Source organism: Zalophus californianus, chromosome 3 (assembly GCF_009762305.2).
Source record: "Zalophus californianus isolate mZalCal1 chromosome 3, mZalCal1.pri.v2, whole genome shotgun sequence".
NCBI lineage: Eukaryota > Metazoa > Chordata > Mammalia > Carnivora > Otariidae > Zalophus > Zalophus californianus.
In genome coordinates this window covers 176,276,014-176,288,562 of record NC_045597.1, presented here as the reverse complement: position 1 = coordinate 176,288,562, position 12,549 = coordinate 176,276,014, and the positions used below count along the sequence as shown (strand labels likewise).

Below are 12,549 nucleotides of genomic sequence, written 5' to 3'. Positions count from 1 at the left end.
GATTTATGCATTCTGAGGTCAGGAAATTTCTGGGACCCTTCTTCTTGGGGAAGGGTGACCCAAAACCGAAGTGCACCTCTTTGTCAGTTTCAAAGCTGTCAAGCATATGCACAATGTTGGGATGCCGCAGACCCCGCATGATTTCAATCTCTCGTTGCAGATTCCTCAGCTCCTTCTCTGAGCGTCCCAATTTTGGAATGAACTTCAGGGCCACCACCTGTCAGTGGTAAGATGAAGAAGAGTCAAGGCCTAACCACACTATTGAAACATTCACCTCAGAGCTCCAGAACTCAGGCTTTAGATTGTTGGAGCAAATTCTCATTACCTGCTAGTCTCCTACTCCCCTTCCGCACAGTACCCTGGCCTTATCCAGGCCTCCCCCGCCCCCAACTTGCCCTAGGAGAAAACAGCCTCCACCAGACAGATCCCTTTAGTGGATTCTGGGAGAGGTGTTCTGATCTGGGTAAAAAACTCCGGGTAAAGATTTAAGAGATTCAAGGAAAAGAGAAGGAAGAAAAAAATGAAGAATTGAGTTCAGGTGGTTTCTCTCTTCCAGTATGGTATGATAGAGGAAAAAAACAATAAATATAAAATTTATTTATTGTTTACTAGGTGCCAGACACTGTATTAGTATAGTAATTCAGCGTGAATCACATTTAATCCTCAAACCCCATCAATCAGATACTGTTCATAATTATCCTCATTCTAGAAATGAGGAAACAGACATTGAGAGGTTAAGTAACTTGTCCACAGTTCGAAGGCTAGAAAGTGGTGGACCTAGGATCTAAACCCAAGTAATCTAATATTAGGGCTCATACTCCGTAAGAGGAATGAGGAAGTCAGTGCCTCAGGAATATAGGTCGGTATTCTGGTCCCATTTTCCACCGTGGTTGGAGGTACAGAATCCCACCCAAGAGATACCCCTCTTTGTTCACCACCTGAGCACTGTATTTTCTTCGACCCTTGTACACCCTCCCAAAAGAGCCTTCTCCAATCATCTCCAACACGTGGTACTTTTCCATGACAGAGGTTTCAGGATCCCTCAGAAGGAAGGAGGTAGAGATGGTGGTGAAGGGCTACAGCTCCAGGGACAGTTCCATACATCTAGGAGGCCTGGTTCGGGCATGGAAGAAAGGTTAATGTTAGCCACCTTGCCTTTTCCTTTTTCATAATAATCCAGGTGTCAAAAACATCGTAGGGCGAAGTGGATGGAAAAATAAGATCTTGGAGCAAAGAGAGCGCCTCCTGTCGTTCTCCCTTCTTTTCAGCCACCTCCTGTCCCCCAACCCAACCTCGTTCCCACCGGACCCCATGTCCCCCTTCCCCCTCCACGCAGCCCCCCTCCCCCTCCCCTCCCCCTCCCCTCCCCCTCCCCTCCCCCTCCTTCTACCCAGACTCGCCCCTCGGCCCCGCCCCCTCCACCCAGCCTCTCCCACCCGACCCCGCCCCCTCAATACAGCCTCGCCCACCCGACCCCGCCCCTTCCAGCCTTTCCCAAGTTCCTGCCACCGCCAACCTCTTCAGCACCGCCTCCCACGGCCCCTGCCCGCGCGCTTCGCAGACCGGAGCCCCTCTCTCACCCCCAGCCTAGGAGCTTCAAGCTCCTTAGGCCGAGAGACGTCCACCCTGGCCTTCAGCCCCGTCCCTTCCGGCTGCCTGCAGACTTTGCCTGACTTATAGTTCTTCTCCACCCTCACTGCCGGTCTCTTTAGACTCCCATTGTTACCAGCTGTACTCGTTGGAACTGGTCAGAGAGGTTCAGAGGACGAAGGCGTTCACAGGTGTTGGGAGAGACGGCGGACCGCCCATAGGCACTTCCTAGGGCACTTCGGAACCGTCTCTTGGGCATCAGGAGCCACTAAGGACCTGGAGTCTATGGTTGCCTAGAAACGGCCGCTAGCCTCCCTGCCTCCCTCCCTCCTTTTAACTTGCGGCCCCTGACTTTCCTGAGTGTATTTCCGGTTCCGGCTGTGGGCCGGAGAAGACATGGCGGCGACTGCGTCGGCGGCTGCAGGGGAGGAGGACTGGTAAACTTTGGGGGCATGGGCTTTGGCTGGCCGCCTGGATCCGGTCCGGGGGACTAGTAGTGGCCGCGGACGGTCCGTACGGCGGGCCTGTGGGGCGGAGCGAGGGATAAAGGATGACAGAGACGCTGACATGTCTTCCTAAGAGAGCTTCTGTACTGGGGATCAGGAGGGTGGAGGGGCACCGATCTGATGGGAGAGGAGACCGGATCTGCGCCGGCCAGGCCAGCTCGGGCTGCGCCTTATCTGGCTTGATCCCCTCTTCTTCGGCCTCACTCGTCCCATTCTCCTGAAGTGGATTTGTTCAGGGTCCCGGAGGATGCCTGCTTATTAGCTCTCCCCACCTCCCTTTTACCTCCCGGAACCGATGTCCTCCAGCCTTCGACCCCCTTTCCCTTGGATCAGCCTATTTCTGCCGAGGCTTTCCTCAGCCGTCTCCCTCCCCGACAGCACTAATGAGGACTGTTACCTGAATAAACCTTTACACCTCACAAAAAGCTCTCCTAGTCCTTCTCTGAAGCATTCTCAACAAGAGACCAAAACCTGGAAGGACTCTGGGATTGGAAATAGGATAAATGTGGGTTCACTCCAGATTCTATTAGCGTGTGACGCTGACCAGGCCACCCAGGTTCTGTGAGTCAGTGTCCTCAGATGTAAAAAAGTGGGTGTGGCATCTACTCATAGAATAGTTGATAGGATCAGGGTGGATTTGTAACATAAAAGCCTCCTTTTTGTAACTGAGGTGTGGGCCCCTGAGGGGCCTAGATGAGGCCTGAAGAGGTAGATCGATTTGCTAAAAAGGTACACAGTTATGACTAGGAATCCAGGTTGTCTGACTCCATGCATCTTAGTTTTTAGTTCTAGGACATTATACAATCCCCCTGCCCCCCCCCCCCTTTTTTTTGTCACCACCTTACCATCATCCCATTCCATACCTCACATCCAGGGCCCAAGTCCCAGCTAGGGTGGGTGAAGTATTGAAGGGCCTCTTGATGGAGGTTACACTTCAGTGTTTTGTTGGTTCAGGGAGGCCAGCCAGTGTTGGCCTTTTTGAGACCACCTGGGCTCATCGTTTTCACCTTGTTCAGCGGAACTTGTAAGATTCTGAGGAGACAATTTGAGCCATGGAGAGGGCAGTAGTGATCTCACAGCTAGCTTGTGCTCTGAGACTCCCACACTTAAGTCAACCAAAACTACTCCACAGTTATCTCTTCTATGTTTTGAGGTGTCTAAAACTTAAAAAGAAAATTTGAGAACCAGTAATACATGGGTCATGCTAGGGCAACCCTGCTCTTGGTGAAGAAAGAACAGTATAAGAAAGGAAAGCAAGCATGCGTCTTTACATGCATTACCTGGGGAGAGCTATGGACTTGAGCCTATCACTAACCTTCAGTGTCATTACAATGGCTATTTCTATAATTAAACATGTATGTCCTCTCATTTACATCAAGACCACCAGATCCTGACCTAAACAGGTTGATCTAAATCAACCAGATAACAAGGGTCGTAAATACATTGAATACTAACTATATCCTTCCTTCTTTCAAGGGAGAAAGTTATATACAAATAGGAGAAAAGAGAACATAGACTAGCTACTATGGCCAAGATATTATTAGGTACTTTCATAAACAACTTTTTATCCTCACAATAACCCTGGAGAGTAGGTGGTATTATCTATATATGGTAGACAGTGTGACTCAAGCTTACAGAGATACTTACTCAGATCATGTAGCTGGTAAGTGATTGGTACCTATTACTCCACAGCTGATGGCTCTTCTACATTACGGCCTTTAATACCACCTCGATCTCTTTTTCTGTTCAGTTGGTATGTCCTTTGAGTAGGCTTAGGGCAACTGATACTGGCTGTATGTGTAGACGCTGGGATCGATGTGAACAGTGGTGTAGGGAAAGCCAGGGGTGGTATTGGTAACCTTGATGTGAACCGATGGACATCTTATTTCTGGGTCAGAGAAATGGCCAACCAGCAGCGCGATGAAACTTAAAACAGGGAGTCAGGAAACCTGGCTCTGGTTCTAGTTCTGCCTTTGGGAATCCATTTCCTCATCTGTTGACAGAAATGGTCCCTTAAACTCTGATTCCCATGCTTCCTACCTGGCCACTTGACAACTTAAGAAAACATATTTCCCCCATTTCTATGGAGGTTAGCAAGAGCATGCACTCAGGCAGATTGCCCGTTTTCTATAAAGCCAGCCCTCATGGGCTCTAGCAGGCTTTAACGGGGAGAGCTATAATGGTGAGTCAGTCTCCTCCTGTCTCCCTAGGGTACTTCCCTCTGAAGTCGAGGTGCTAGAGTCTATCTATCTGGATGAACTACAGGTGGTTAAAGGAAACGGCAGGTACGTATTCGACTAGAGGTGGGCAGGAGTCCCCTTAGTAATGAGAGAATTCCATGCAGAATCCACGAACCTTGATTCAGAGAAAATGTTCTCATGGAGACAAAGACGACTTCTTTAATTGCCCCCGAAAGAAAGAGCCCAGTGCTCACTTCCTCTACCTGCTTTACTGTTTCACCCCCATCTTCCCCGGTCCTCAAACTCCTGCTCAATCACATGCCCGGTCCCCACTTCATCCACCTGCAGATCTTCACCGTGGGAGATCTACATCACCCTGCACCCTGCCACTGCAGAAGACCAGGATTCACAGTATGTATGCTTCACTCTGGTGCTTCAGGTCCCAGCACAGGTGAGGCCCCTGCTTTACGGCAGCAAAGGGAGGAAGGGGAGAGGCCCTGGGGTGGAGTGCTTTAGCAGTAACATTATTTCCTCCCACTAGTACCCCAATGAGGTGCCACAGATCTCTATCCGTAACCCCCGAGGACTCTCGGATGAACAGATCCACAAGTAAGTCGGGCCGGTCAGAGCAGGGAAAACAGGATATAGCTCAGTCTGGTGAGGGGAGAGGGCAGGCCTAACATTTGCTTTGCCCTTTTCCAGGATTTCACAGGCACTGAGCCATGTGGCCAACGCTGGGCTGGGTACCGCCATGCTCTATGAACTCATCGAGGTAAGAGGTGTGCTAGCTCGGGAAACTGCGAGAGCTGTTTCTCTCAAGGGAGGTAGTGGGCCCAGAATCTTAAATACATCTGGAGTTATACATTCAGTTAGTCCTTGTTTAGGTGAGGCCTAAGTCCAGAAAGAAGATTTTCTTCTCTTTCCAAGAATTCCCCCCCAAAAGACAGTACTCTAGCTTCCCCAAGTGGCTTATGCCAGTATCTTGAAAACGACTTTTCCTGTTTAACTTGTACTTTTCTTGATCCCGTTTCAGTGCATTCTCTTGGCACTGGCAACCAAAAGTAGCCAGAGATAGGGACCTTGCCTAGAGGGTCTCACCACGAATTACCTTTGAAGGCTAGCCTGCCTTTGGAGTGGACTGAAAAAGACCTGGTTCTTTCACTCAGAGCTTCTACCCTAATGATGTTAGCAATCCACAGGGACCATCCCGAGCTACAAGTTCACATACAGAGAAAACTTCTGTTGTTTGAGATTACAAACACACAATTAAGTACGGGTCTTGTTTTCCTCAACTTTAAGTTTTGAAGAAAAATGTCCAGAGAAGAATGAAGGTGGGCGGCCTGGAGTCAGAGGGTCGGCTTAGAGCGTTATAGCGCTGAGGCCGGCCTCCACGATGCAGCACTGAGCTTTGTGGAATTTATTCAGACAGCAGTGCACATGAGTTAGTTCATAGCCCAACTTGATGCCTTTGAGTTCTCCGTCGTTGGGGCTGTCCATGCCTTGACTTTTTCTGAAAGCTGCCTCCAAGAACAGCCTTTTGGGGGGAGTGATAATCAGAGGGGGTGAACCAATGAAGGTGTCCCAGAAGATAGGAGCATCAACAGAACATTTTGTTCTCCCCAGGTAGATCATTTTCATGCCTGAGATGTATTAAAGGTGACAGAATGTGTGGAGAAAGTGAAATCGGGTTTTGCAGCTGGGTGGATGGGGTGGGAGGGGCAGGGACATGGAGGATTGATTCCAGGCAGAGGGAGCCTCACTGAGACAGGCGGGAACACAAAGTACCACACCGGCTTGGTAGGAGACGGTCCCGTGGTCACTCCTGGGAATAAGTGACAGGCTTTGTGCACAGTTCTTGCCCCTGCCTCCCTGTTTGAACAGTGTCTTCTCTTCTCTCAGAAAGGGAAGGAAATCCTCACGGACAACAACATCCCCCACGGCCAGTGCGTCATCTGCCTCTATGGTTTCCAGGTGGGGTTCTCTCTTGGGACCTGGGGTCAGCCCGGGATGGGCAGCAGAGGACTCATGAGAGCTTTGGCGCCATGCCCTGTGTCTGTTGTCCGTTCAGGAGAAGGAGGCCTTTACCAAAACACCGTGTTACCACTACTTCCACTGCCACTGCCTCGCTCGGTACATCGAGCACATGGAGCATGAGCTGCAGGCTCAAGGCCAGGAGCAGGAGCGGCCACATGCCGCAACCAAGCAGGTCAGCACACCAGCCCTGCGCCCCCCCCCCCCGGCCCCCTGCCTCACACCCTTTCCTGTCCCCCCACTCCAGTGGCTGCTCACCTTTTTAGGGTCACAGATACCTTTTTGTTGAACGAAAGCTCATCTCCGTCCAGAAAAAAGGGCCTTCTTAGATCCCTATGTACACACTGCGTGCAGTTTCAGAGTCCCCGGATCTTTGTCTGGAGAGGCAGGCCCCGCGCCGTCCTGCTTCCCTGAACGGTGTGCCCCTGCCCTGGGTCCCCGCGCTGTGCGGATTAGGCTGGCTGACGGGGTTGGGCCGCTGGCGAGCACCCTGTGCTGGGAAGCAGGGCTGGGAGTTCTCCTCTGTTTTTAGAAGGCAGTCGGTGTGCAGTGTCCGGTGTGCAGAGAGCCCCTCGTGTATGATCTTGCCTCACTGAAAGCAGCCCCCGAACCCCAACAGCCCATGGTAAGGGGACTCCCTTCTCATCTGAGCCAGGAATAATGGCGTTCTCTGAGGCGGGAGGGATGGCATCTTGTTTGCCTCGAATGGGATCTCTGGAATTGGGCTGGACCGCCCTGGGACCTCTCTGCAGAACTGTAGCCCCCACTAGGCAAGGGCTCTGGGAGCCCAAATCTGCGGGACACACCCAAGCACCTCGTGCAGATCACCTGGGGCAGTCCTGAAAGCAGGGGTTCGAGTCTACTTCCTGTCTACTCTGCTCCCTTCCCTCCAGGAGCTATACCAGCCCAACGCAGAGAGCTTGCGCCAACAAGAAGAGCGCAGGCAGCTCTACCAGAGGCAGCAGGAGCGGGGGGGCATCATAGACCTTGAGGCTGAGCGGAACCGGTACTTCATCAGCCTCCAGCAGGTGAGGGAAGGCTTTCTCACTCCTCCCAGACTGCCATGGCCCTGGGGTGAGCTTTGTTCTACCCTTGAGGTTATAGGCTGATGGTGGTCACCCCCTGTAGTGAGCGAGAGGCCTGCAGTTCCCTGCTTTGGGGAACTACATCTCCCTCACTGCGTCTTCGCACTTCTTTCCAGCCTCCTGCCCCTGTGGAGCCTGAGTCGGCTATAGAGGCCTCCAGAGGATCCCAGCCACCCAGTGCCCTTGCCACAGAACTGTCCACCTCATCAGCTGCCCAACCCAACCCATCAGCTCCTCTGCCCATGGCCTCCCAGTACATGTGTGAGAAGATTGCAGGGGCTGGGCGAAATCAGCAAAGGTTGGGCGAGACCCAGAAAGCTATGCTAGACCCCCCCCGGGCCAGTCGAGGCCCCTGGAAACAGCCTGAACGGAGGCACCTAAAGGGAGGGGAGTGCCATGCCCACAGAGGTTCCAGTGACACCCAGGAACTGCCACCTCCTGAGGGGCCCCTCAAGGAGCCCATGGACCTAAAGCCAGAATCCTGTAGCCAAGGGGTTGAAGGTCCTCCCCAAGAGAAGGGCCCTGGCAACTGGCAGGGTCCCCCACCCCGCAGGACTCGGGACTGTGCTCGCTGGGAGCGCTCCAAGGGTCGGACACCAGGTTCCTCCTACCCCCGCCTGCCTCGGGGTCGGGGAGCCTATCGTCCTGGTACTCGAAGGGAGCCCCTGAGCCTGGAGTCTGAGGATGGTTCCTAGCAGTACTGTGGGGGGCAGGGACTTGGGGGGGCAGGGGGGCAATAAAGAGATTTGGCCTTGTTTGGCTTTCTTTGCTTGCTTAGTAGTGCCTAGCCTGTACAGTATGGCTCTTTCTGAATTTCTAGCAAGACTGACACGTGGCAGAATAGCCCCAGTTTTGCTCTAAAGCCCCATTTTCCCAAGAGACCAGGGTCTGAATAAAGACAGGTCTGACATACCAGCTAGTGTGGTGGGTTTCAGGAAAACTGGTAGATGCCACCATTTAAGCAGAACATGTGGGAACATAACATGCACACACCCACTTCGTATACATCCATGTTTTTACACATACACATTTTTTAAAAAATTGAATGCCTTTACATGGTAGACTGTACTTCCCTGTTTACCATAGTGTTTCTTCAGCTTTGCCTTAGCTTATGCCCCCAGCACTTGCCTCTGTGGCTGCCTGAGGGCCCCTGCTTTTTACTTAAGTACCAACACAGGGAGGTCAGACCAGAATGGTGTGGTAGGTGTTTATTGATCTAGAGGAGAGCTGAGCACAGCCTGCTCTCATGTCCTCAGAGACTCAGCATTATGAATTGCCCCTGCGGGATCATTTTTATACAGCATGAAGTAGCCCTGTACCTGGGCAGGACTGATCTGAGTTGTACCTTGAAGGACACGTCCTGCAAAGGCCTCAGCCAAGGAAGGTGCTTGCCCTGGATAGAACCTCTGGAACATCTGGGTCAGCTGCCAGTGTGAGCAGTAGCCCACGTACTCCTTCATGTCTACTCGTCCAGGGCGTATCAGGGCAGGGTCCAGCCTAAGGGGACAAGGCAGGAAAGGCAGAGTCACAGGCACAAGTACCACCAGGACCCCCCCCCCCTCCAGAAATGACAGTCCCTCGGAACCTCCTGATCCTCCCAAGGCGCTGAGGGGGTGGGATCTTGCCTCACAGCCTCAGAGGGCCTCACCCCTCCTTACCTGTCAACATGGTTGGTGGTCATGAACACGATGCGTGCCTCGGTGGATGCCACGCCGTCCAAGGCATTGAGCAGTCCGCTGAAGGTGAGGCGACCCAGGCCTTGGTACTTGACTGGGTCTAGAGGAAGGCAGAGATAAAGAAGTGTGGCTGGTCATGACCCTGCTTAAACTCTCTACCCCCCACCACATTCCCTGACTTATCAGTGCCTCTTGTGGACTCCTGTTGCCAACCCCAGGCATCTTTGGTCAGCCCTCTGGATTTCCACTTTCTTCCACTGCTCCTCGCTTACTCCTGCATCTCATTTACCTTCATTTAGAAATGCTTCCCCTTTCCTCAAAACTTCCCCCCACTTACTCTCTGCAGCTAGGTCTCGGCTAAGAAAGGCTGCATCCACGTCCTCCAGGAGCACCAGGCTCTGCTGTGGGGCCACGCTCAGCAGGTGGTTGAGCCGGTCATCGGAGAGGCTGGAGTCCGTAAGGCTCAGCAGGCAGATGCTGTGTTCCAGTTCCCCTGCCAGGGCTGTGCTATGGAGGACGGGAAGACAGGAGCTGGGCAACCTGGGAAGCCGTTCTCGGGCCCAAATGCTTGTCCTCACCGTCCTGGGTGGGTGTCAGAGACCTAACCCTTCTATGAGTCGAACGCTCCTCATGTCCCACATTTATCCTGTTCCCCGGTCCTCACATTCAACTCCCTATCTGACCCCACGGCCGATTTTTTTCTCCAGTTTACGGATTAAGAGAGAATGTGACCTTACTCACATAAAACTGCTTTTTCCACAACCAGGGGGCCCATAAAGCAGGTAGCCACGTCGGTAGGGAATGCCTAGGAATACAGCCAAGAGGATCAAGACCTAAAATGAATTCCTGCACTCTACCCCCAAGTCCACATTCATTCCCAACCCTGCCCCCTGGTGTCCTGATGACCTCGGGATGGGAAGAAATCACCCTCCACGGCAACTTTTCTTTCCCCTTAAATTTCTGGGAATTAGGCTAGAGCTTTATATTTGCCTGTCTGGCCACAGAGACCAGCCTGTTTCCCCCTGCTCTGACACCACATCAAAAACATCCTGGCCAAGACCCCAACTGCTGCTCACCTCTGTCAGTGTACCACTTGGGATTATCGATGAATTCCCGGACGTCTCTGACAATTCGGTCAGCCAGACCCTGTCCTAGAACCACAGAATTCAGCGGCCGCCGCCGACGTGGATAGCCAAAAGGACGCCACTCAGAGCCCATGGCTGTGTACATGACCGTCTTCCCTTCCTCCTGCTGCAAGGCCAGCTCTCGAGCTAGTAGGGGGTAAGATGAGACAAGTTACAACTCAGATCTTTGCCGCACAATTAGGCAGAGCTGTGCCAGAACAGCTTCCCTCTTGGCCCCCTGGGCTGAGATCCTCCTCTCCAAGCTTCCCTTGCTCCGATGTCAAATGCCCCCATCCTTGCAACCCCCATGTAAGGCCAGCCTGTGCCATCCCACACCTTCCTCCAGGATGTTGAAGAAAACCTTTCGGTCAGTGCCCAGAGCTGTGAAGGTGACAGATTCCCAAGGGGTCCCTGTCTGCAGGTCTATCATCTGCATCTCTCGGCTTCGTTCCACTCGGATCCATTTCCCCTGATACCTGGATAAAAATGGTCAAGGCGGGGTGAATGAATGGGTCAAATCCAGCTCCCCTCATTCTCCTTTTCTACTCTTTGAGCCCTCCCTGGTTCCCAACCTTACCAGATAAAGTGGTTTCCAGGGCTGGGGACAAATTCAAACTTAGTGGAGATGCGCCCACTCTCATGCTGAAGGTACGAAGTCTCAACACTGAGGTGCTGAGTACGGGTACTGTGGCGGGTGAGCCAGCTAAGCAACCAGGCATAGCTTCGGTCTCGAGCAGGGACTTCCAGTGTGATCATGTAATGGCGCCGGAATGCCACCAGGCCCAGTTGGGCACCCTTCCGGGCCAGGGCCAGGGCTGTGCCCACACCCACAAGCCCAAATCCAGCCCCAAAGTAAGGATTGTCCTTCAGGGCCAGAATAAAGTCTGAGAGGGGCATCTTGAGAGGGAAACACTCAACCTTACAGGCTCTGAGGCATTTTCAAAACCTGTGGGTAAGGGAGCAGCGGAGATGGGACAAAGCACAAGATTAGTTCAGAAACTGGACTCCGCAATCCCTCCTCACCCTTGCCCGCTCCCTTCCGCAAAAGCCAAGTGCAGGTAGCACAGGTCAGTGCTACTGGGTGTTTCAATATCTTCTGTGGGCTGGAGGAGGTGCTGGAATGCAAGAGCTGAGACTTCAGGCCCCTCTTTCCATTTTGCCCTTCATTATCCTGTTCGTATCTCATTTTCTGCAGGAGGACTAGGTCTGAAGATTCTTTAAACATGAGAGTGATGTAACCAGCTTCTCATCAGGATAATGGAGAGAATGTTTGTGGTCCCTGGGATTAGCTGAGATAGAAAGGGGCGCACTGGCCAGAGTGAACAGGGGAGGAAGAAGCTATTTTCTTCCACTGACCTGTCAGTAACCTCATGCCTTGTCACCATGATTAATGTCCTTCAAATATCCTGTCCTTCACATACTCAATTGCTAATGTCCTGTTTAGCCCTTTATTACCTCCCAACTGCCCCTTGAAAATTAATTTTAGTTCTTGAAATGTCATCTTAATGGGTCTCTCTACCTACTGCTTCACCAAATCGCCTCACAGGGATCCAGAACATTCTTCATAAAGTCCGTTTCAATCCTATTACTCTGGCTACCGCAACACCTCCAATGGCTGGCTCTCAACAGATCCCTGAATTAGGTAAAAATTTCTTTGCCTGGTACTCAAAACCGCCCACAGCACGGCGCCCGCCTATCTTTCATTCTTAGTGCCTAATACTCCCAGTTGTACAAATATGCAAACAACCTTCTCCTTGCTCAAGCAGGTCTCTACTCGGAATGCCCATTCTAATTGATTCCTTCCCTCCAATTGAAGACCTGTCCATTTGCTGCTTCCTCCATGGAGATTTTTCCCGAACCTCTCCCCCCGCCTCAATAAAACGTGACCGAGTCTAACTCTAGAGATCCCGAGGAATAGGGGACTACGTCGTTTCTAGTACACCTTCCCGGCCCCTGCCACTTTGCGCGGGGCGCAGGGGGCACGCGGAGCGGTGAACCGACGGCCGAGACCACCGCCGAGGGTCAGAGTAGAATCCAGAATGCCAATATATCTATGCATGGAAGGCCACAGACAAAGCCCTCCCCCCTCCTGGCCCTTGTCGGACTCCCAGAAGCCCCCTCCCAAACCCCCTCCACACCCCAGCTCGCGCCTCCCGCAGCGTGGTTTGGAATAACACGTCACTCCGCCCCCTTACCGCCATGACTCTCTGGCCCTCCCTCTCGATGGTTTCAGCCCTGCGCACTTGAGGGAAGCGCCGCTCGGCCCCGCCCCCGCGCTCGTTCACCTACTTCCCGCCACACCCACCCAGCGGGCCCTGCCGCTCTGCCCCACAACTCTCGATGGTACTCCTTGAGCT

The 12,549-nt window shown here is 52.7% G+C and overlaps 3 protein-coding genes across 14 annotated transcripts in view; 1 reads left to right on the top strand and 2 right to left on the bottom strand.

The window, feature by feature from the left end:
- Positions 1–1,856, bottom strand: part of STK36 (serine/threonine kinase 36) — a 28,955-nt gene extending 27,099 nt beyond the window's left edge. For 4 of the 8 annotated variants that reach the window (XR_003519292.2, XR_003519290.2, XR_003519295.2 and 1 more), the window contains exons 1-3: positions 1,517–1,621; positions 939–1,113; positions 77–217 (exon numbers count right to left, since the gene is read on the bottom strand). Coding sequence is in view for 1 of the 8 variants with exons in the window: in XM_027590711.2 (XP_027446512.1) it covers positions 77–217; positions 939–1,022 (225 nt within the window). In the remaining 7 variants the exon portion in view is untranslated. Of the gene's footprint in view, positions 1–76; positions 218–938; positions 1,114–1,150; positions 1,297–1,516; positions 1,703–1,726 lie in introns of those variants that run through there. The other 4 variants (XR_003519291.1, XR_003519293.1, XR_003519294.1 and 1 more) reach the window with 4 other exon arrangements.
- Positions 1,857–1,970: 114 nt separating this feature from the next.
- RNF25 (ring finger protein 25) lies at positions 1,971–8,296 on the top strand. 2 transcript variants are annotated; one of them, XM_027590714.1, is made up of 10 exons: positions 1,971–2,027; positions 4,307–4,381; positions 4,625–4,727; positions 4,818–4,885; positions 4,979–5,048; positions 6,176–6,247; positions 6,345–6,482; positions 6,843–6,932; positions 7,201–7,335; positions 7,509–8,296. In XM_027590714.1, exons 1-10 carry the CDS (start codon positions 1,987–1,989, stop codon positions 8,085–8,087), a joined length of 1,371 nt encoding a protein of 456 aa, XP_027446515.1. In that variant the 5' UTR covers positions 1,971–1,986; the 3' UTR covers positions 8,088–8,296. The 2 variants fall into 2 exon arrangements, with proteins under 2 accessions (XP_027446515.1, XP_027446514.1); XM_027590713.1 differs by having other exon boundaries at positions 6,840–6,932.
- A 290-nt stretch (positions 8,297–8,586) lies between these two features.
- LOC113919560 (mitochondrial chaperone BCS1) lies at positions 8,587–12,475 on the bottom strand. Of its 4 annotated transcripts, none has more exons than XM_027588913.1 (8): positions 12,388–12,475; positions 10,770–11,138; positions 10,529–10,668; positions 10,145–10,339; positions 9,810–9,873; positions 9,406–9,575; positions 9,051–9,168; positions 8,587–8,889 (listed from the first exon to the last, which is right to left on the bottom strand). In XM_027588913.1, the coding sequence occupies exons 2-8, from the start codon at positions 11,087–11,089 to the stop codon at positions 8,637–8,639; spliced, it is 1,260 nt and encodes a 419-aa protein (XP_027444714.1). In that variant the 5' UTR covers positions 11,090–11,138; positions 12,388–12,475; the 3' UTR covers positions 8,587–8,636. The 4 variants fall into 4 exon arrangements, with proteins under 4 accessions (XP_027444714.1, XP_027444715.1, XP_027444716.1 ...); XM_027588914.1 differs by lacking the exon at positions 12,388–12,475 and adding an exon at positions 12,331–12,362; XM_027588915.1 differs by lacking the exon at positions 9,810–9,873 and having other exon boundaries at positions 9,406–9,570.
- Between the last annotated feature and the right edge of the window lie 74 nt (positions 12,476–12,549).